Source organism: Colobus angolensis, unplaced genomic scaffold (genome assembly GCF_000951035.1).
Source record: "Colobus angolensis palliatus isolate OR3802 unplaced genomic scaffold, Cang.pa_1.0 Scaffold38, whole genome shotgun sequence".
In the NCBI taxonomy this organism is placed as follows: Eukaryota; Metazoa; Chordata; class Mammalia; order Primates; family Cercopithecidae; genus Colobus; species Colobus angolensis.
This window is the reverse complement of record NW_012117154.1, coordinates 7,169,612-7,192,959: the sequence shown is the minus strand read 5'-3', so window position 1 is coordinate 7,192,959 and position 23,348 is coordinate 7,169,612. Positions and strand designations below refer to the sequence as shown.

General features: G+C 43.0%; 1 protein-coding gene across 1 annotated transcript in view; it reads left to right on the top strand.

Moving 5' to 3' along the window:
* HSF2BP (heat shock transcription factor 2 binding protein) overlaps positions 1-23,348 on the top strand; it is a 127,368-nt gene that overhangs the window by 53,418 nt on the left and 50,602 nt on the right. The window contains exon 8 of the mRNA XM_011954119.1: positions 17,555-17,658. Coding sequence (XP_011809509.1) covers positions 17,555-17,658 — 104 coding nt within the window. The remainder of the gene's footprint in view (positions 1-17,554; positions 17,659-23,348) is intronic.

The window sequence follows — 23,348 nt, the reverse complement described above, 5'->3', positions numbered from 1 at the left end:
GAACTACAGGCGCCTGCCACCATGCCCGGCTAATTTTTTGTATTTTTAGTAGAGATGGGGTTTCATTATGTTAGCCAGGATGGTCTTGGTCTCCTGACCTCGTGATCCTCCCGCCTTGGCCTCCCAAAGTGCTGGGATTACAGGCGTGAACCACCGTGCCTGGCCTTTTTTTTTGTATTTTTTCTAGAGACAGGGTCTCACCTTGTTGCCCAGGCTGGTCTCAAACTCCTAAGCTCAAGTGATCCACCACCTATCTTGGTCTCCCAGAGTGTTGGGATTACGGCGTGAGCCACTGCACCTGGCCTTAAAGAGTATTTTTATCATCTGCCTATCATCTGTGTGTCTTTGTCCTTCTCTCCCTTCCTTCAGATTTAGATTGCCAGTGAGGTTGAGACTCTTCACATGTTTGTACCATTCCAATTTTTCCTTTGAGTCGCCCGTCTGTGTCTTGTGCCCACTTTCCTGTTGGGCTGCATTTTTCTTAGTGATGTGCTGTAGTTGTGTGTTCTGGATACTAATCCATTGCCTCTTTTGTTTCTGTGGTCTGTACAAGGTCTGTATTTATGGGCCACCTAAAGTCCCCCTTCAGCTTCCAAGCTGGGTCACTTCTAGCCTCTCTGGTTCCAGTCCCTGGAGCTTTGTGCCTTTGGGTCCTGGTGAGCTCTTGCTGATTTCAGTGGGAAATGGGGAGAATTGCCTTCTGAGCCATTCACTGACTTTCTTGGCAGTCTTCCATTTGGCCACTGAGCAAAGCCGCGTGTTTAGCCTCTATCCTGAGTCGGGATCTCAGCATACACCAGCCTGAGAGAGGCCTTCCCGCTGGGATCTTTGGCTGCCTTCCAACATGCTCATGGCTTGTTCCCTCTCACTCTCATCTCCAAGGCACTGTTCTCTCCTCTTTTCACCTCCCCCGCTTCACTAACGCCCACCCTTGAGTCCTCTGGAGCCCCAGGACCTCCTTTCTCCTGCTATAAATCAGCCTCTTTTCTTCCTGGCCTCCCCCTGCCTTCGGTATAGCTTGCCTCTCTCTGGAGAACTACACTTTCACTGCCACTTTCGTGATTGAAGGTCAGTAATTTTCAGCAGTTAGTACCTTAGACCCAGAGATAGGGGTTATTTTTTTCCTAGTTGCTCATTTTTTAAAAAAATTTAAATTTAAATTTTAAATTCAGGGGGTACATGTGCAGGTTTGTTACAAGAGTATATCGCGTGATGCCGAGGTTTGGGCTTCTATTGAATCTGTCACTCAGATAGTAAACATAGTGTCCAATAGGTTTTTCAGTCCTTGTTCCTCTCCCTCCCTCTCTCCTTTTGGAGTCTTCAGTGTCTCTTGTTCCCATCTTTATGTCCACGTATACCAAGGGTTTAACTCCCACTTACAAGTGAGAACATGCAATATTTGGTTTTCTACTTCTGGATTAGTTCATTTAGAATAAATGTTGCTGCGAAGGACATGGTGTTGTTCTTTTTGTTCTGCCTGCGTCGCATTCCATGACTTATATGCACCACATTTTCCTTATCCAGTCCACTGTTGATGGACACCTCGGTTGATTCTATGCCTTTGCTATTTTTGTTTTGTTTAGTTTTGTTTTTTGAGACAGGGTCTGGCTGTTCCATTCACACTGGAATGCAGTGGTGCTGTCTTATCTCACTGCAGTCTGAAACTCCTGGGCTCAAGCAGTCCTTCTGCCTCAGCCTCCCAAGTACCTGGGTACCTGGGATTACAGGCATGTGACATAACACCTGGCTAATTTAAATTTTTTTTTTTTTGGTATCGATAGCAGTCTCACTTGCTTGTCCAGGCTAGTCTTGAACTCCTGCACTCAAGTGATCCATTCACCCCAGCCTCCCAAAGTGCTGGGGTTTCAGGCATGAATCACCACTTGTCTTTGCTATTGTGAGCAGTGTTGTGATAAACATATAAGGGCAGGTGTCTTTTTGTTAGAACAATTTTATTTTCCTTTGGCTGTTTACCAAGTAATGGGATTGCTGGGTTGAATGCTAGGTCTATTTTTAGTTCTTTGAGAAATCTCCAAACTGCTTTCCATAGGTGCTGAATGAATTTACATTCCCACCAACAGTGTATAAGAGTTCCTTTTTTTCCATAGTTTTGCCAACATGTTGTTTTTTGACTTTCTAATAAGAGCCATTCTGACTGTTGTGAGATGGTATCTCATTGTGGTTTTGATTTGCATTTCCCTGATGACTAGTGATGTTGGGCATTTTTTTCTTGTTTTGTTGGCTGCTTATATGTCTTCTTTTAAGAAGTGTCTGTTCTTGCTCTGTGCCCACTTTTTAATGAGGTTATGTGTTTTTTTCTTGTTGATTTGTTTAACTTAACTTCCCTATAGATTCTGGATATTCTGGATATTCTGGCTCTGGCTTTGTTCTTTTTTCTTAGGGTTGCTTTGGCTATTTGGGCTCTTTTTTGGTTCTATAAGAATTTTAGAAGAGTTTATTCTAATTCTATGAAAAATGATGTTGGCAATTTAATAGCAATAGCATTAAATCTGTAGATTGCTTTGGGCAGTATGGACATTTTCATGATATTGATTCTTCCAGTCCATGAACATGGAATGTTTTTCCAGTTGTGCCATCTATGATACTTCTTTCAGCAGTGTTTCGTAGTACTTCTTGAAGAGATCTTTCACCTCCTTGGTTAGATGTATTCCTAGGTTTTTTGTGTGTGTGTGTGTGTGTGGCTGCTGTAAATAGGATTGTGTTCTTGATTTGGCTCTCGGCTTGAACCTTTTTTTTTTTTTTTTTTGAGACAGGATCTCACTCTTTTACCCAGGCTGTGGTGCAGTGGCATGACCACGACTCACTGCAGCCTCAACCTCCTGATCTCAAGTGATTCTCCTGCCTGAGCATCCTGAGTAGCTGGGACTACAGGTGTGTGCCATCACACCTGACTAATTTCTGTATTTTTTTGTAGAGATAGGGTTTCACCATGTTGCGCAGGCTGGTCTCGAACTCCTGAGCTCAAGTGATCTGCCTTCCTTGGCTCTTCCAAAAGTGCTGGGACTACGAGTGCAAGCCACCACACCTGGCCTTCAGTTCTGTGTTGAATAGGTGCGGTAAGAGTGGGTATCTCTGTCTTATTCCAGTTCTTAGGGGATGTGTTTCTTCTAGCTGCCCATTTTTATTTTTAATGAAATGTCCCAGAATGCTCTTTAGAAGGCTCTTTCTCTTCCAATCTCATACAAAAATTTTTCCTCCTTGAAAATTCAAGCAACCAGTTGGCTCTCTTCACATCCAGCCTTTCTCATCACTGCACTTTTCTGACCACCCAGGTATTTCCCTTGTTCACTGAGTACTGGCTTGTTGGTGTCCCCCTCCCCGTTTCCCGCTATCTTGAATGACTTGAATATGTTTAGGGGTGATTCATTCAACAATCTAATTTCAAGGTCACATGCCTTTCTCAGCTCCCAAGATTTGCTGTGCCCTTCACTGTGGCGGTAGTCTGCCTTGGGCCAGACCCTGCACATGGTCATCAGGTGGACTGTCTGGTAAGCACTGCTTTAGCACTCAGGCAGTACCTCCTCTCCTCCCTGCCTCCTTTTCCTACCATTATTCCCTCTAAACTGCAAGGCCTCCTGCTCCTCCTCCTTCCTCCTGCTGACACCATTGCCTCCATGGCCTCCCCTCCCACTAGCTCACCCAGCCCCAGTGTCCATCACATTTCCTGATGCTTTCAGCCTTGGACCAGCCCAGCCATCCTCCTTCTCTGTTCCTACAGCTGGGGCTGCTTAGTGAGGTTTGGGAAGAAGCTTTCCTGTGTGCACGGACTGTCGTCATTTCTCCTGGTTTCCAGCACCCTGGGATCCTCCTCTGTGTCCTTACTTATCTCCCACTCATTTCCACAGTGGTGGAGGCAGACCTCGGGTGTGACCCTCACGGCCTCCCTGCTCTGCTCTTCCCCAGCAGGTGGGTGTCCCAGCAGGCGGCTTTACTTCCTGCCATACAGAGTCAAGGGTGTGAGTTTGGCCACCTCAGCTTGGCCCTCCCTTGTTTATTCCACTCACTTTTGTTTTTTCCTTTTACATGTCAGAGGCACATATGGCCTGGATGTGTGTGTATGGTGTGGGTGTGGGTGTGTGTGTGTTGGGGGGTTGGGGGGTTGGGATGTATTTTGTGTGTGGTGTATGTGTATGTGGGTGTTTTTTGGGGTGTCTGGTGTGTCTGGTGTGTATGTGTTTGGGGCATGTTTATGGTGTGAGTGTGAGGGAATGTGTGTGGTGTGTGTGTATATATGGTCGGGGCGGTGGGTGTCATGTGATGTGTGTGACTGTGGTGTGTCTGTATATGTGGGACTATGGGGGATTGGGATGTGTGTATTTTGTGTGTAGGGGGAGATGTGGGTGTGGTATGCTTGGTGTGTGTGGCTGTATAAGGGGGATGTGTGTGTGTGGTATGTGTATGTTGGGGGATGTTTGTGGTGTGTATGTATATATAGAGGGTATGGGGTATGTGTGTGTGTGTGGAAGGTGTGTGGGGGGATATGTGTGGGCGTGTGTGGTGTGTGTGTGTGGCGTGTGGCATGGGGTATAGTGTGGGGTGTGTGTGTGGTATGTGGTGTATGATTGTGTGTGGTGTGTGTGTGTGGCGTATGATGTGTGTGTGTGGTATGTGTGGTGTGTTTATGGTGGTGTGTGTGTGGTATGTGGTGTATGATTGTGTGTGGTGTGTGTGTGTGGCGTATGATGTGTGTGTGTGGTATGTGTGGTGTGTTTATGGTGGTGTGTGTGTGGTATGTGGTGTATGATTGTGTGTGGTGTGTGTGTGTGGCGTATGATGTGTGTGTGTGGTATGTGTGGTGTGTGGAGTGTGTGTGTAGGTGTGTGTGGTGTGTGGTGTGTGTGTGTGGTGTGTGATGTGTGTGTGTGGTGTGTGATGTGGGTGTGTGTGGTGTGTGGTGTGGGTGTGTGGGCTCTGTCAGCCAAGGCTGGGGCAGTTAGTGCAGTCAGCTGGTGTGTGTGTGGTGTGTGTGGTCTGTGGTATGTGGGGGGTGTGTGTGTGTGGTGTCTGGTGTGTGTGTGGTGTGTGATGTGTAGTGGGTGTGTGGTGTGTGTGGCATGTGTGATGTGTGTGGTATGTGGTGTGATGTGTGTGTGGTGTGTGATGTGTGTGTAGAGGTGTGTGTGATGTGTGTACGGTGTGTGGTGTGTGTGCAGTGTGTGTGGTGTGCACAGTGTGCGTGTGGTGTGTGTGGTGTGTGTGTATGCAGTGTGTGGTATGTGGGGTGTGTGTATGGTGTGGGGTGTGGTACGTGTGTGGTGCAGTGTGCGGTGTGTGTGGTGTATGATTGGTGTGTGGTGTATGTGTGTGTGTGTGGTATGTGTGGTGTGTTTATGGTGGTGTGTGTGTGGTATGTGGTGTATGATTGTGTGTGGTGTGTGTGTGTGGCGTATGATGTGTGTGTGTGGTATGTGTGGTGTGTTTATGGTGGTGTGTGTGTGGTGTGTACGTAAGGTGCACGTGCTGTGTGGTGTGTGTGTGGTGGGTGTGTTGTGTGTGATGTGAGTGGTGTGTGGTGTGACTGGTGTGTGTGACTGGTGTGTGTGGCGTGGTGTGTGTGATGGGTGTGTGTGACTGGTGTGTGTGGTGTGGTGTGGAGTGTGTGCTGTGGGGTGTGTGTGTGTAATCTTCCTGCCTCTGTACTGAGCCTTCCTCTGGGATGTGCCCTGTTGCCTGTCACCTCTTGCTCCAGTATTTCTAGCACTCCCGCTCCACTGGCTCCTGTTCAGCCTTTTGTCTCCCAGGCCATGGCTGCCCTTTCAAACCACTAGCCACCTGGGTTTATCATGACATGTTGCATTTTCCCAGAATGCAGAGCTGGCTCATGGTGTATTCCTTTTGCTTCTGCCTGAAATCCCTGTGGGCCCTGTAGGTCAGTGGTGGATGAGACTCGATTCTGCCATTGGGCCACATGTCCATCTCTTTTGTGGCAAACACTCATAGGGTTGTACCTGGGACATGGTTGCCACTCGGCCTCTGTGAGTTCTTTCAGTGGCATAGCCTCCCCAGCCATATGGGTTCAGGCTGTTGCTAGTTCATCTACCTTTTTAATGAAGGCCATGTTTGTTACTCTCCAAATCTAGGAACTTCCAGCATATGGTGGCCAGACACACCGGCTGACCTTGGAGACCCCTCAAGGTGGCTGGTGCTGCCAGCAGGCTGGCTGGATTCTGTTTACTGTAGTGGTCGTAGCTTTTCAATCTTGACAGCCATACCTCACAGGTTATTTTCCCCATTTCCATCAACCTCTCAGCTGTCTGCTGGAAATGGCCACTTGACAGAACTGTGTGCAGGGTGAGCTCTGTCAGCCAAGGCTGGGGCAGTTCAGTGCAGTCAGCTTGTGGCATGTCCCCGGCGGGGTCCTGTCTGTTTCTTCTCTGTGTATTTCTCCTTAGTCGTTCAGTCACGGGATGACATGTGTCAGGAGCGTCCCACATCGTCACCACCTCAGTCCAATTCCTTCACCTCCGGCCACTGGTCACCCAGGCTTGTGCTCCCAGGGCCTGATGTGGGCAGGATTTGTGCTGTGCCCGGACCTTGGATTGCCGGGGGCCCTGAGTGCTGTCCTGGCACTGAGCGGCATGTGGAGGGCCCAAAGTCTCCTTTCTGTGGCTGTTTCTCCACTGCTGCCACGTGACCCTGGTGTTTCCATTCGCCTTGATACTTGGTAACACTTAGGCAACTGCAATTATTATTATTTTTTATATTAGATTTGTGGATTTCTCCAGCCTTTAAAGTTTCCCTCCCTTTTTTTGTACTTCCTTATGGAGGCCAGGTTATTTTTTTTCCTCAGTGCCCATGCTGCCTATGATTTTACCAGTCCTTGTTGAGTAGGCCATGAAAGGCCTTTTCACATCTTTGCTAGTGGCTCCTCAGGTCAGACCTGCTGGAGGTGTTATTGAAGGGGATGGCGGAAGGCCCAGAGTTTAAGGTGGTTCTTCACCTGTAGTGAGGAGAGAGGCCTCCAGGGCGGGAGCTACCCACATTCCTAAATGGTCACTTGGTTCTCAGGATGACACTCTCCCTGGATTTGCAGTTGGGGTGCAGTGTCTATGACGAGACCACCTGTACTTTTACCAAGCCAAGGTAACTGACATAGTGCATTTCACTGTCAGGGGCCGGGGAGTATTTGGCATGTGTGGGACAACAGTGGCTCAGCAAGGTTGTCTCATCCAGGCACAGGGTGGAGGGTTACAGAAATGCCTCTTGGAGTTTAGGCTCTATACGGTTCCTGTTTCTTGAAGTTACTATTGGTTTATCCTCGCCCAGCATCTTCCCCAGGTGTCACCAGTAGGATGTCATCAGTGAGAGTATGGCTTGTGAGAAGTTTCTGGGTTCTTTGTGCAGTTGACTTCAGAAGCAGCTGTGAGCTCTGCAGGAAAACCAGCTCACCTTTGTGGGCAAATCAGGGTGATGGTATTGTCCTGCCTCTCTGTGGAGTAGATGTGTGGCTGCGTCTGCAGGGCGGAGCCACCCACAAGCTCCTGTTTTCCAAATAATTCTTCCGAAATAGTCACAGTGCAGATTGTATTTTTCAAAGATGCTTCCAGAAGTGTTTCCACAAAATGTCTTAAGACAACAGCAGCCTTTTAGAACTAAGTGTGGAGAGGAAGCTGTAAAGCTTGTACGACACTTTGTTCACGGGTTGCTTTGTTTGTCTGTCTCCCATTTCCTGTAAACTTCTGGAGAGCCTCGAGTCCAGGACAGAGAAAATGCTCAGTAAATGTTACGTGATGAGGGAGAGCAAATCGCCACTTTCTGGGTGTGGTTCTCCCTTGTTTGTTATTAAAAGTTCTACAGAGTGTTACTGTGCATTTTGGTGGCCCAGTCCCTTTTTCACGTATGTATTGGCTGAAAAGAAATCTTCAGACATGACGGAGTTTCTAAGCAGTTTCCAGTCAAAGCTTTAGTAATTCTAGATAGGAAAGTTATCATCAGGAATCTTGTAAGATAATTTTAAGACATTGCATCACCATTAATTGTTCTGACGAAGGAAGTATGTTTTCAAGACAAACTCTATCTAGATAACGTTCAAATTCCTAAGTTTAGAGACCTCATCATTTCAACAAAAGTCAATATCTGGAAGTCATGTGGGGCCTGTGAACTAATGTGTATTATTTCCAGGTGGTACAGCTTTCAGCTACAGTGTGCTTACCCGCCACTGGATTGGTCTTTGTTGAGTTATAAATTGGTAGATGGTACTGTGAACATCAGCTCTTCTGAAAGGCATTTTTGGGTTTTACCCTGTCTAGTTTGGTCATTCTGTGTACATTTAAAAAAAACTCGTATAACTAAGTAATTTGCTTATTTGGCCTTTTCAATAAGGAAAAGGCAAATAACCAAATACACAAATAGGCAGAAGAGAAAATTAGGCAATTTACAGAATAAAACATGCAACAGCTTCATTTCATAAACACGAGAAAGATTTTTGCTCTCCATAGTAATCAGTGGAAAGCAAATTATAACCCATAAGATGCCTTTTCAGTGCCTCTCATTGAAAAAAATCACAGTCTGATGATTACGAGCTTCCGATTGGACATGAAGCTACAGTGAAGCTTACACCTGTCCATGTGCTGCTGGAGGGTACGTGGAGCCAGCTGGCCTGCATCTGTGGAGGCTATGTCTGCACATGCCGAGGACAGAGTCCCTGTCTGCATGTGTACTTCAGAGAACGTTTTCCATAGGACACCGGGATGCTTGTACAGAAAATGTGATAGCAGTGGTGTTTATAATAGCACAAACTAGGAAGTTACCTAAATGTCTATAAGCTGGAGAATAGATAAATAAATTGTGATTAGTTAAAAAGTTGGCATATATCAGTGGAAATAGGTTGGAGCTGTAGAAATCAACATAAACGGATCTCGCCATGGTGTGGAAGGTTGCCTGCAGTATGCTGCTGTTGATGCAGACATACAAAGAAAAATGATTCTGCACCTAAAGTATTAGCAGTGCATGGCTAGTTTAAATATCAGACGTAGCTGTGGTTACCCCTCCTTGAAGCACACCTTTGGGTGGCGTTCAGAGAGGGAATTCAACTCTGGTTATAGGTTTCTTTCTTAATCAGGGAGATGAGTGTTGTATTATTCTTTATATCCTTTTGTTTGTCTTCATTGTAACATAATATATACGAATTAACATACAGACATTTGAGGATGACATGGTATAGACCACAAGTTTTTAGGTTCTAACTTGACTGAGGAAAGAGGCACAGAATCTAAGTCTATTAGGTCATTAGTTACTGTACTCTGTCTAATGAAAAATTGGTAGACTTCTTAAGTTTCTGTCAAGAATAATTTGGTCTAAAAATGTAGTATTGCTGTGCCAGTTGCTTTCTCAAATTACATGCAGTCTTTTGTAGGAATTTTATTACTTATTGTACTGTAGAATTACTTTATGGTGCTAATTTGGCGCTCTTAGATTTTGGTCAGTTTAGCATGACTGGCTGGCTTGTTTCTGGGCAGTGAACTTCACAGATACTCCTTTTTCTTGCTTATTTTTATTGCTAGTTTGTTTTGAAGTACTGGGTGTGTTTATTCTGTCACTCGTAGGTTACAAGTTATATTTTCTTTCAAGATAAAGAATAAGGTGGTCAAGTTGTCACTTTTACCTTTAGTGACTCAGTTGTGTTGGCCTTTGGAGGAGTGCTGTCTTGCTTTTCACACCTTGAGCTTGTTCAGCCCTGAGACCTTGTGTATTTGGGTAAAGAGAATTTGCTTTTTATCGAAGATGAGTTACTCGTGTTGCTTATGTAGCATTTTGAGTTCACCAGTACTTTTATTTTAGCCATCTTTTCAGTCCTTTTAAATGTCAGATGGATCTGAGATGATCGAGACTGCAGAGACTGGGAAGTTGCTCTTTTGGAGCCCATTAGCCCCATTTATAACAGGCTTTCTGCTGAGGTTTGTGGTAGGAAGCAGAATTTGCCTACTTTTTTTTTTTTTGTCATTGGAAGGAAAAGCCTAACTCTTAGTACCCTAGTTTGAGAAATAACATTTTCTTTCTTTCTTTCTTTTTTTTTTTTTTGAGACTGAGTCTCACTTTGTTGCCCGGGCTAGAGTGCAGTGGTGCCATCTTGCTCACTGCAACCTCTGCCTCCCGAGTTCAAGTGATTCTCCTGCCTTAGCCTCCTGTAGCTGGGACTACAGGAATGTGCCACCATGCCCAGCTAATTTTTGTGCTTTTAGTAGAGATGAGGTTTCACCATGTTGGCCAGGCTGGTCTCGAACTCCTGACCTCAAGTGATCTGCCCGCCTCAGCCTCCCAGAGTGCTGGGATTACAGACATGAGCCACTGCACTTAGCCAAGAAATGACATTTAATATTTCAGTACTAGAAGAGTAAAATGAATGGGTAGTCTCTTAGACTTGATAGTTGGAAACTTGATACACTATTTACAGATATTTTTGGTTGGAATAGAAATGTTATATTAGATAAAACACTTGCATAAGAAACAGAATCTTTTGGGTTTGTTTTTTGCTAACTCTTGTGTGACCTAGAAGTCTTTGGTCTTCTGTGAGATGTATCTTGGCAGTGACGTGAGGTCTCAGGTGGCGACATGGTTGTTGTAAGTATGTGTTTCATTTTAGCTTCTTAAGGATAACTGATTTTGACCAAATATAAAAATGTAAAGACCTCTGCCAACTTGGGAGATGTTTTTGCCACCTTAAATCTAAATGGCAGTCAGCAAAGAATTTCAACTGGCCATCTTTTCAGAAGGTTGCCCTATATTACAGTTATTACCAGATGCTAGCTTTGCTTTTTAAGACATACAGAATATTGGTTTATCTTATTTTCATGCTGTAAGGCAGAGGTCAGCAGACTTTTTCCATAAAGTGTCAGACAGAAAATATTTTAGGCTCTTGGGGTCATATGATATCTGTTGCAGTGACTCAGTTCTGCTGTTACTGCCTGTGTGAAAGCAGCCACGGGCAATATATTTAATTCGAAGGAATTCCACCTCTCTGGGTTTGTGATCTGAAGCAGGAAGTTTTCTCTTCTTGGAACACTGGATTAGACACCTCACTAAATTCCAGTTAAGGTGCTAAATTTTCCTCATGAACACTACATTTGAGTAGCCCTTACTACCTCATTAAACAGGTTACTAGTGAGTAGCTTTTGAATGCGTGTAAAAATTGTCAGTGAAACTTGGAAGAACTTGCATTGTGGCTTATTTTGTAGCCCGCTGGGATGCTGAGGACCTTGTTTTGAGAACTGAGCACCCTGCTCTGGAGGGTGCTTGCATAGCTCTGTCTTTTCTGGCTCCATAGCATTGCCAGGGACTTTGAAAGTGCCCATGGTCAGCCAGGGACGGTGGCTCACACCTGTAATCCCAGTACTTTGGGAAGCCAAGGCAGGCGTGTCACCTGAGGTCAGGAGTTTGAGACCAGCCTAGCCAACATGGTGAAACCCTGTCTGTACTAAAAAAAAACAAAGAAAGTACAAAAATTAGCCGGGTGTGGTGGCACAGGCCTGTAGTCCCAGCTACTCACGAGGCCGAGGCAGGAGAATTACTGGAACCCGGGAGGGAGGCGGAGGTTGCAGGGAGCCGAGATTGCACCACTGCACTCCAGCCTGTCTGTCTCACTTGGCCACAGAGCGAGACCCCATCTCAAAAAAAACAACAACAGAAAAAGAAAGTGCCTGTGGTCACATGGGAGAGAAGGAAGACCTTGGCTTTTATTTATTTTGATCTTAATCACTGAGAGTTGATTCACTTTTCAGTAAAAAAGTTGAGTCCTTGTTGCATCCAGTCTTACTATACTAGTTTGTGAGATGATAAAGACAAGGCTGGGAGCTTGCTTTTGACAAAATTTAGTGGGGAAACCAGACATTTTAATAGAAAACTATAATAGAAATTTTCTGTGGCACGCATGTGTTACATGTACCATAGTATGTTTAGTTAGTCCCTTAACAATGAACTTGGTCAGTGTTATGATTTTTTCCTTTTGCCTTAGGCTCCAGTATATCTTGGCATGGCACTGTTAACCAGTTCCATCTTTATTTAAAATTTTGGACTGGGCACAGTGGCTTGTGCCTGTAATCCCAGCACTTTGGGAGGCTGACGTGGGAAAATTGCCTGAGGCCAAGAATTCAAGACCAGCCTTGGCAAGATGGCAAGACCTCATCTCTACAAAAAATTGAAAAATTAGCTGGGTATGGTGGCACGTGCCTGTAGTCTCAGCTACTCAGGAGGCTGAGGCAGGAGGATTGCTTGAGCCTAGGAATTCTAGGTGGCAGCGAACAATGACTGTGCCACTGCACTCCAGCCTGGGTGACAAAGTGAGACCCTAGCTGTAGGGAAAAAAAAGTAAAACATTAAAGTTTTGCTTATTAGGGCATTTTTTATATATTTTTTAAAATATTGAATTACAGTGTTAAAAAATATGGGCTACTGGGCATGTTGATACTCCCTTAAATTTACACCCAAAGCAAGTGGCTTACTCTCCTCATCCTAGCCGGCATTGCTAGTTCAGTGTTTATTTGATAGCATGTGTAGTGGAGGTGGCAGAAGGTAGGTTGTGGGGGCTCTGGACTCTGTTGAAGAGAATTATGTGTATTCTAGCTGGTCGTCAGCTTTGCCTGACTCATACCTGAGCTCTGGCTCCCTGGACATGGTCTGCAGCAGGGCTGTGCCTCATTCCTCTGCCTCGCAGCTCTCCCTCTTTCTCTGCCTTACACTTGTGTCGTTTAGAGGCTAACCTTGGAGGGTTTTCGTGCACACTTTAGTGCTCCCTTGTCTGAAACACTCCTTTCTAGGTATCTTCTTCCCTTTTTTTCCACCCTGGTGACCCCGGACTCTGTGGTTTTACTTCTGAAACTGGGCATCCCCAGGTTTCTGATTGAGGGCTGGCTGCCTGGTGCTGTGTAGCCCTGCCTAAACCTCAATATATTTGCCCTCTTTATCTAAAAAAAATTCTTTTTTTTTTTTTTGAGGGAGGGCAGGGTCCTGCTCTGTCACGCAGGCTGGAGTGCAGTGGCTGGCACCATCACAACCCTGCAGCCCTTGACGTCCCCGGGCTCAAGTGGTTCTCTTGCCTCAGCCTTCTGGGTAGCTGAGACTATAGGCGTGTGCCACCATGCCTGTCTAATGTTTTTTTTTTCTGTTGTTGTTTGTTTTTTAATGAAGAGATGGGATATTTTTGTGTTGCCCAAGCTGGTTTTGAATTCCTGGGCTCAAGCAGTTCTTCCCATATTGGCCTCCCGAAGTGCTGGGATTACAGGTATGAGCCACTCCTCTTATTTCAAGGGGGTACTTCTCATTTTCTGCCTGCCTTTGGCTGCTTTCCATTCCCCTTAAATGATTCCTATATTTTCTTCAGAATTTGTGATTCTTATTAGAGGGACGGTTAGTCCAGTGCAAGTTATTCTGCCATTGCTGCAGCTATTTTTTTCTGGAATAAGTATTTAAGGCTGTGTGTGTGTGTGTGTATTTCACTAGCATCACAAGTTTTATTTTTGTATATTCATTCTTGTTCAGTTGCCCAATTTTCCTCATAATTTCTTTGACTTACTCTTATAGAAGTGTACTTTTAATTTTCTTTTTTTGTTTTTGTTTTTTTTTTTTTTTGAGACAGAGTCTCCCTCTGTCACCCAGGCTGGAGTGCAGTGGCGCGATCTCAGCTCACTGCCAGCTCCGCTTCCCGGGTTCACGCCATTCTCCTGCCTCAGCCTCCTGAGTAGCTGGGATGACAGGCACCCGCCACCGTGCCTGGCTAATTTTTTGTATTTGTAGTAGAGATGGGATTTCACCGTGTTGGCCCGGATCATCTTAATCTCCTGACCTCATGATCCGCCCACCTCAGCCTCCCAAAGTGCTGGGATTACAGGCGTGAGCCACCGCGCCCGGCCACTTTTCTTTCTTTTAAAATTATATTATTTTTAATTATTATTTTTGAGATAGGGTCTTGCTCTGTCACCCAGGCTGGAGTGTAGTAGCACTATCACAGCTCATTGCAGCCTTGACTTCCTGGGCTCAAGCGATCCTCCCACCTCATCTGCTCCAGTAGCTGGGACCACAGGGGTGTGCCATCACACCCAGCTGTTTTTATATTTTTTGCAGAGACGGGGTCTTGCCATGTTGCCCAGACTGGCCTCCAACTCTTGAGCTCAAGCCATCTGCCCACCTCAGCCTCTGAAAGTATTGGATTATAAGCATGAGTCACTGCACTTAGTCTATTTTCTTTTCTGTTAATGTAACTACCTCAGCCTTCTCTTTCTTCTTTTTTCATTAGCATTGGATATATCTTTTCCTATTCTTTTACTTTCAACTTTCCACAAACTTTTTTTTTTTTTAGAGTCTCACTCTGTTGCCCAGGCTGGAATGTAGTGGTGCCATCTCGCTTCATTACAACCTCTGCCTCCTGCATTCAAGAGATTCTCCTGCCTCAGCCTCCCTAGTAGTTGGGACTACAGGTGCCCATCACCACATCTGGCCATTTTTCATATTTTTAGTAGAGACAGGGTTTTGCCACGTTGGCCAGGGTGGTCTTGAACTCCTGGCCTCAAGTGATCTGCCCGCCCTGGCCTCCAAAGTGCTGGAATTACAGGTGTGAGCCACCACTCCTGGCCCCTTTCTGGAGACTTTTGTTTCAGGTGTGTTTCTGTGAAACAGTCCATGGTTGCATTTTGTTTTTCCTTTAACAATCTATAATCTATGCCTTTTAATAGGAATATCCTGTTCATTAACATTTGTGATTAATGAAGTGATTGGATTTATTTATTCTGTCATATTTTGTTTTTCTTTTTATTACGATTTTTCCGTTATCTTTCCTTCCCTACTTCCCTTTCTCCCTTGCTTCCTCCTTCCTTCCCTTCCTCCCACCCTCTTTCTCCCTTCTGTCTCTCCCTTCTTCTTACTCTTTTTGTTCCTTTTTTATTCTTTCTTTCAGCAGGGTCTTACTCTGTTATCTTTCTTTCAAAGTCACTAAGTTCTGAGTTCATTTTATTCTTTTAGTGTCTTGAAAGTTTACCCTTGTGTCTTTCAGTGATAGCCTGTTTTTTAAAGCATGATTTGATGCATTTGGTATATGTGAAAGTAATTAATGTCTTTCTCACCTAAACAGTAGAAAGATCTTAGAATGCTCTAATATTTACATCCTGGATTACATGGATTCATGGACTGTATCTTAGCTCTGTTGAAAAGTCTCAAAAATCCCATAGAGTACACATTGTAATGACTGCTTTTACCCCCCAGTGCTCAGTGTTTACTTCTGTACACTCACATCCCTTTAGTTACTCCCTCCTTGTATCTCAGAACATTCTTCTGACGTCATTTTCCTTTTTCCGAAGTCTGTCCTTCAATTCTTTCAGTTCACATCTGTTTGTTTAAAAATGTCTGAGATTTTCTTTGACAGTATTTTTACGTTACCTCTTTTGTTGAAAATCTTTTTGCTGGGTTTACAACTCTGCTTATTATTTTCTCTTTATACTTGGTAGATATAGAGAGCCTAGCTTTTGGTGTAATTACTCTTTTATAGGTAATGTATCCTTTCTCTCTGGCTGCTTTACAAAATTTGTCTTTAATTTTCTAAAGTTTGGTTGTGATGTGTGTAGATTTGTATTTATTTTTTATCTTTCTTGAGATTTATTTGCGCCTCCTGAATCTGAGGGTTTATATTTACTCATTTCTGGAAAATATTTTTGAAGTATTTTTTTCCTTCATTCTTTCTGTTCTTTCTTTGTGGACCCTGTTTGGAAGAATGTTGAACTTTTCATCTTCGCCTCCTTGTACTTTAACCTCTCTTTCATCTGTTTTTTTCTTTCTTGCTGTAGTTTCTTAAGGTCTGTTTTTCTCTTTAGTATTTCTCCTTTTCCATGTGTCTAATTATCCTTGAGTTTTACATTTTAATTATTGTTTTCCTTTTTTGTAAATTCTGCTGTTATTTTTGAATTGGCTGGTTATTCCTAATAGTAATCCTAGCTTCTCGATTATATTTTTACTTTCTTTTAAAATTATCTTCACCCATTAAACATATCAGTTTTCTGTTCTGCAGTTGATACTTCTAGTATCTGAAAAATTTTTGGTTCTAGCCCTGTTATTGGTTCTTTGTGCTGCCTGTTACTTACCTGGTCTTCTTTTTCTCATGAGTCATATTATGATTTTTGTTATGAACTCTCATTTGCTAGTATGTATTTGGGGGAATTATTTGAAGACAAGGTTGAGGATCCTTCCCTTTAATGTCCAGGAAGCTGGGGGAGCTTCTTTCCCACTCTGTTTTATATTAAAATTACTGGCCTGGGGATTTGGAGGCCTGCCAAAAATGTGAATTCATGCTAAGCTTGAAAGTTTCCTCTCTTCTGGTTTCTGCAGGGCCTGTGAACTGAATGCCCGTGTTTCTCTGAGGCTTTTCCCTCTGTCCCTCTGCGTGAAGCCACTGTAACTGAAGCTCTAGTCTTTTGGAATCGCAGCATCTTTTGCACTTTCCTCTGAGATTTTGTGCTCTTACTTTGTTCCTGATCACAGGTGTTTTCCTTTCATTTCTTGCAAACTCATTCTTTATTTCAAAGGCTTTGCAAAAATATTTGTCTAGCCTTTTTATTGCTCTGCAGTGTAAAGTGTTTGGGTTCTCTGTATTTTGCAGTATTTGCAGAAACCGAAGTCCTGTAGTTTCTGACTTTCACTAGACTCTGCATTGCCAGCCATGGTTCAATCCTGAAACAGCTTGTAAAGTCCTATCCTATTCAGTAAACTGCTCTGTTGGTTGTGAGGGATGGTTGGGTTGTAGTACTCTTTGTTCCTTGTACTGTGATTATGCAGTCCTGTGGCCTGACCTGGCTACCTGGATGTCATGTGTGATGTTCATTGAATGAAAATATGTCATTAGGCTTTAGATGGCTGAATTGAACTTTTTTCTTTTTTTTTTTTTTTTTTGAGACGGAGTCTCGCAGGCTGGAGTGCAGTGGCCGGATCTCAGCTCACTGCAAGCTCCGCCTCCCGGGTTTACGCCATTCTCCTGCCTCAGCCTCCCAAGTAGCTGGGACTACAGGTGCCCACCACCTCGCCCGGCTAGTTTTTTGTATTTTTTAGTAGAGACGAGGTTTCACCGTGTTAGCCAGGATGGTCTCGATCTCCTGACCTCGTGATCTGCCCGTCTCGGCCTCCCAAAGTGCTGGGATTACAGGCTTGAGCCACCGCGCCCGGCCTGAATTGAACTTTGAGAGTACAGTACTCTTACAAATTGAGAGTAACCTGTATATTAATGCAGGATTGGTCATAAAAGAGATGAATCAATAAATATGTTTTGTGAGGTTTCCCGTGGGACCCTCTCTGCATTCGAGACTCTTGATTATGTGAGCCCATGAAAGGCGGTATTATGTGATATCATTGCTGAAGTTTCCCATTTTCCTGTAGCCTCACATAGACAGATATTACTTCACATACGTTATATTACAATGCTCATTTTCCAGATTGTAGAATTGGACATCTAAAATGTGAGGGAATATCTAAATACGTTAAATTCCTCTTAACTAGGAGATATGTTTAGGGTGAAATGTAGTGTGGATGGAGCATTCCAACACCTTTTTCTTTTACATTTCAGGCTGATGCTGATGTCCCTGTACAATGTAAGCATCAATTTGAAAGGCCTGAAATACATCAGCGAGAGTCCAGGATTCATCCCGTTGCTGTGGTGGCTTTTGAGTGGTAAGCGGGGTGGTTATCTGTACAGCTGCTTGTATGGTTTATGCAGTAGTCCTCCCTTATCCACGGCGGATACGTTCCAAGCTTCCTAGCAGATGCCTAAAACCAGAGAGAGCACCAAACCCTCTATATATACTATATTTTTAAACATTCATACATCTGTATGATAAAGTTTAATTTATAGTTAGGAATAGAGATTATCAACAACAATAAAATAGAACAATTATAATAATAAGCCAGCACCGCTACTCTTGTGCTTTAGGGCCATTATTAAGTAAAATGAGGGTTACTTGAACACCGGTGCTGTGGTACTACAGCAGTTGACCTGATAACCTAGATAGCTACTGAGTGACCTAAAGGGCGCATAGCATATGCTGGACAAAGGGATGATTCATGTCCCTGATGGGATGGAGTGGGATGGCAGCATGAGATTTCATCGTGCTACGCAGAATGGTTTGCAATTTAAAACTTAAGAATTGTTTATTTCTGGATTTTTCCATTTGGTATTTCCAGACCTTGGTTGACTGTGGCTAACTGAGACTGTGGAAAGTGAAACTGCAGATAAGAGGGGCCTACTCTATACCTGTTCTTCTGTAGCTGAAGGAAATTTTAAAGTATTAGAAAGTAGGATTGATTATAAGATGTTATTTCTTTTTAAAAAAGTCAAATTTTAGAAAATTCCTTGGTATGTTAGGTTTACTCTAGTTCTGTTTCTGAAGTATTGCTTTCAATTTGGATATGATTTACTGGTGTCCCTACAACACAAAGAAAAATTGTCTTATAAAACAGCTGATAAACAGCATCAGCCTATCCCATTCTCTATTAACAGCACAGTGCTATATGTGGGTATGTGGCTCTATCAGATAAGAGAAGACCCATTGTTAAATAATTTGGGTAAAAAGAAATTGGAAAGACTCCACAGCTCTGAAGGGAAGTACACATGTAGAGTTTGTATGTGTTTTAAAATTTCTTTAAAAAGCTATCTTTACTGCAATCTTTCCTCTTCACCCTTAACTACCAATCTAACCTAAAGTTCTGTCCCAATTTCATCATAATTTTTAACACTGTATGTTGTTTAATGAGTATACATTTGACCCATGTATAAAAATAAATTAATTTTCCTTATTTTTTCATAATTCAAATTAACCTCTAATTTTTAGTGTCAGTTTCATTTGGTGGTGATTGCTTTTTTAAAATAATAGCTTCATTGATGTATAATCAACATGTAATAAGTTGCATATATTTAAAGTGAACAATTGATAAGTGTTGATATAAATGTCTGCCTGTAAAATTATTATCACAATCAAGGTAATGCACAAACCCATGACCTCCAAAGGCACTTTGTGCCCCTTCGTGGTCCCTCCTCCCTGCTCCTCTCCCTGCCTTCCAGAGAGTGACTTGCCTCCTTTCTGCGCTGTAGTTAGTTTTCATTTTCTCTGATTTTATATAAGTGGAATCATAGTTTGTATTCTTTTTTGCCGAGCGTCTTTCACTCAGCATAATTATTTTGAGATGCATCCATGTGTCTATTAATAGTTCATTACTTTTTATTGCTAAATAATATTCCATGTTGTGGATATACCACAATTGGTGTATTCATTCAGCTAGTGATGGACATTTGGGTTGTCTCCAGCTTTTGACTACTATTCATAAAGCTGCTGGGAGCATTCTTGTACACGTCTCTGCATGGGCATATGCTTTTGTTTCTCTTGGGTAAATACCTAGAAATGGGATCTCTGGGACATGTGGTAGGTGCATGTTAGTTTTTATGAAACTGCCACCCTTTTTTCCGAAGTGCTTGTACCATCTTACATTCCCAGCAGCAGTGTGTTAGTGTATGGTCATTCTTTTAAATTTTAGACATTCCAGTAGGGATACCGTGGTACTTCACTCTGGTTTTAATTTGTATTTTTGTTATAACTAATGATGTTGAGTATCTTTTCATGTTTTGCCATTCAAGTAACTTCTTTGATGATATCTGTTCATATATTTTACTTATTTTTAAAAAATTGCGGCCGGGCGCGGTGGCTCAAGCCTGTAATCCCAGCACTTTGGGAGGCCGAGACGGGTGGATCACGAGGTCAGGAGATCGAGACCATCCTGGCTAACACGGTGAAACCCCGTCTCTACTAAAAAAAATACAAAAAATTAGCCGGGCGAGGTGGCGGGCGCCTGTAGTCCCAGATACTCGGGAGGCTGAGGCGAGAGAATGGCATGAACCCGGGAGGCGGAGCTTGCAGTGAGCTGAGATCCGGCCACTGCACTCCAGCCTGGGCGACAGAGCGAGACTCCTTCTCAAAAAAAAAAAAAAAAAAAAATTGCATAGATTCTTACTGAATATTGAGAGTTCTTTGTGTTTTCAGTTTGTGTCCTTTGACAAACGTGTTGGAAAAATAATTTTTCCCAGCTAGTGGCTTGTCTTTCATTCTCTTAAGAGCATCTTCTGAAGAGCAGAAGACCTATCTTAATTGTAATAAAGTTTATAATTCTTTTTCTTCGAAGAATCATGCTTTTGTTGTAGAAATTTTTTCCTAGATCAGTGTCACAAAGGTTTTCTAATGTGTTTTCTCCTAGTAGTTTTATAGTTTTGCATTTCACATTTAGTTATATGATTCATTTTGAATTGGTATCTGTTTGTGTGAGAGTTTTTTTGTTGTTTTTATTTTTATTTTTTGGTTTGTTTTTTGCATAAAGTTTTCTATCTAGTTGATCCAGTACCATTTGTTTTGAAGACTTTATTCTCCAGGAAATTGCCTTTGCACCTTGTTGACAATCAGTTGACAATACATGTGAAGGTCATTTTGGATTCTGTTGTGTTCCAGTCATCTATTTTTGGATCATTATGCCAATACCATGCTTTATAATAAATCTTGATAGCTTTATAATAAATCTTAAAGTCAGGTAGTATAAATCCTCCGACTTTGTTCTTCTTTTTCAAGGTTGTTTTGGCTATTTTTAAGCCCTTGGCCTTTCCATATGAATTTAAATATTAGCTCGTCACTGGCTACCGAAAAGAATCCTCTTGGAATTTTTATTGGGATTGTGTTGAGTCAACAGTTCATTTTGAGGGAGAATTGACACTTTAGCAATATTGAGACTTACAATCCATGAACACAGGTGTATATCTTCATTTATTTAGATATTGTCGAGACACAAGGGTCTGTCCTGTTTCTTCATGTGTTAAGAGCAGAGGAACTGACCTTTGTTTCTGGCTAGCTTTTCAAGGATGTGTGTATAGCAGACATCCTTAGAGGACAGAGATGCAGTTTCCTTCCAGAGCAAAAAGGGTACATTTGTTTATATCTATGTAGTAAAGATGTTTCCCTCTAGGGCAAAGTTCAGCCAGAGCTTGGGGTTCCTCTCCTGTGACACAGCCACACAGCATGTCTGTGGCCTTGTGGAATTGTATCTTAAACTGGCATAAATGCTGCTGCTCTGGCTATGGCTGTTGCTATAACAAGTTCTTGGTCTCAGACTCAAGAGTTTGTGTCTTCTGCCAGCGTCTGTAAGACTCTAGCATGCTAGCTTGTTAGCTTGCAAGTAGGGTGAAGCCCTAGACCTTCCATAGTTTGAGGGCAGGTCCAGGGGGCTATGCTTGTACTCCATTGATAACACTTACCCACCAGGGTTGGATACTTGACCAGACAGCCTTTTTCCTCTCAAGTATCATAGAATCAGAGGTGGTTCCTAGACATGACCTATAAGGTAACTATCCGGGCTGGCTGTTATGGGCCATGAGCAAGCAGACATTGTCAGTTTATGGGAGAGGATGCTGGTGGTGCCAGGGAGAGGTAATTAAGTAAGAATACCTAGTACTTCTTGAGTACCAGTCATGGTTTTAAGTGCATTAGGTTTGTTACATTTATGTCTCTCAGTACCCTGTAAGGTAAGTATTGTTTCTGTATCATAGATGAAGAAACTGATGCACATGGAGGTGAGTAAGGCGCCAGGGTTATATAGCTGTGGGGTGGGGGTGGTGGAGCTGGGATCTGAGACCCCGACCGCCTGGCTCCAGACCCTGTTTCCCAACCATTCTACAGGACTGCTGCTCAGGAGGACACGTCTCCGGGGTGGAAGCCTTAGTGCTGGATGACTTCTTATTTTACTTTTTTTTTTTCAGATGGAGTTTTGCTCTTGTTGCCCAGGCTGGAGTGCAGTGACGCAATCTTGGCTCACTGCAACTTCTGCCTCCTGGGTTCAAGCGATTCTCCTGCCTCAGCCTCCCAAATAGCTGGAACTACAGGTGCATGCCACTACACCTGACTAATTTTTGTAATTTTAGTAGAGACAGCATTTCACCATGTTGGCCAGGCTGGTCTCAAACTCCTGACCTTAGGTGATCCACCTGCCTCGGCATCTCAGAGTGCTGGGATTACAGGTGTGAGTCACTGTGCCGGGCCAGTGCTGGGTGACTTCTCACGTTTAGTTGACATTAGGTCTGGCTTTGCTTGACTTCTGAGTCAGTTGCCCTGAAACAATATGCCCGTCTCTACTTAGGCTAATTTGCAGCCAGTAATCCTATTTTCTCATAGAAAGAAGAGTTGAGGCTAAATCTTCTCAATGGCCCTTTTAGCTCTGGTCCTCTGGAAGTGTCTGGGGCTCAGTGAAAATTGTGATGAGTTTAATCTTAATTTATGCAGCTCTGTCTGGCAAGCAACCCAGGTTCCTGCCACTCATCAGAGACTGTGTTCTTTGACTCAGGTGGGCTTTTCCTGCTTAAGCTTTGGGTTATGGATAATATGAGGTGTTTGTTAAGTTGTGTTAATGCAGTCTTTTTGCTTCTGGGACATCATCCCAGGCTTTCTTATCCGTGAAGATAATTACTGGTTCTTTCAACACAGTGAGCACAGCCCAACCCTCATAAATTCATTTCTAGGTTGTCTTACTTTAGAATCATCTGTTCTAAAGTCAAACAAAACAAGATGTGTTTAAGCCTAGGATGTTTGACTCCTCAGTTATGTATGGGATTACTTTAAATTTTAAATGATAGAATTTCATATGTGTTTTAGAAGGTGAATATACAGTTTACTATAGAATAGGAAAATAGGAACAAAAATAGTTCTTGGTGCTTGGTGGTGGTGCTGGTGGTAGTGGGACTGTTCTCAGAATTTAGACTGTTTTCAGAATCTAGAATCATAACTGCTTAGGACTAAGAGATAATTTGAAAACTGGCTTCCTCTATTCCTTTGCTTTTAGATAGATCTGGTTTATGAAAATATACTGGACAGATAAGAATCTCTTCTAATTTTTAAAAGATCGAGGAAAAGGAGAATTATTTGAACCCAGGAGGCGGAGGTTGCAGTGAGCCAAGATCATGCCACTGTACTTCAGCCTGGGCAACAAGAGTGAAACTTCATTAAAAAAAAAAAAAAATAGATCGAGGAATAAAAAGATCTCATTATCCCTTTCAGTAATCAGTTCCTACTTTTATCAGTTTCTGTTAAGAAATTTGATATATTTTAATAAGAACATGAGCTTTGGACTCATTCGACCCAGATTTGAATTGCAGCTTTCCTGCTTGTGAACTTACCTAAACTTTTAGAATCCTGCTTTTCTGATCTATAAAATGAGAATTTCTACCTCAAGGATCTTAGTGTATATTAAAATGCAATAGTGTTTAGGCCAACACCTAATGTTGTAGGTGTTACATAGGTGCTAGTTTTCCTCTTTTATTTCTTTTTTTTTTTTTTTTT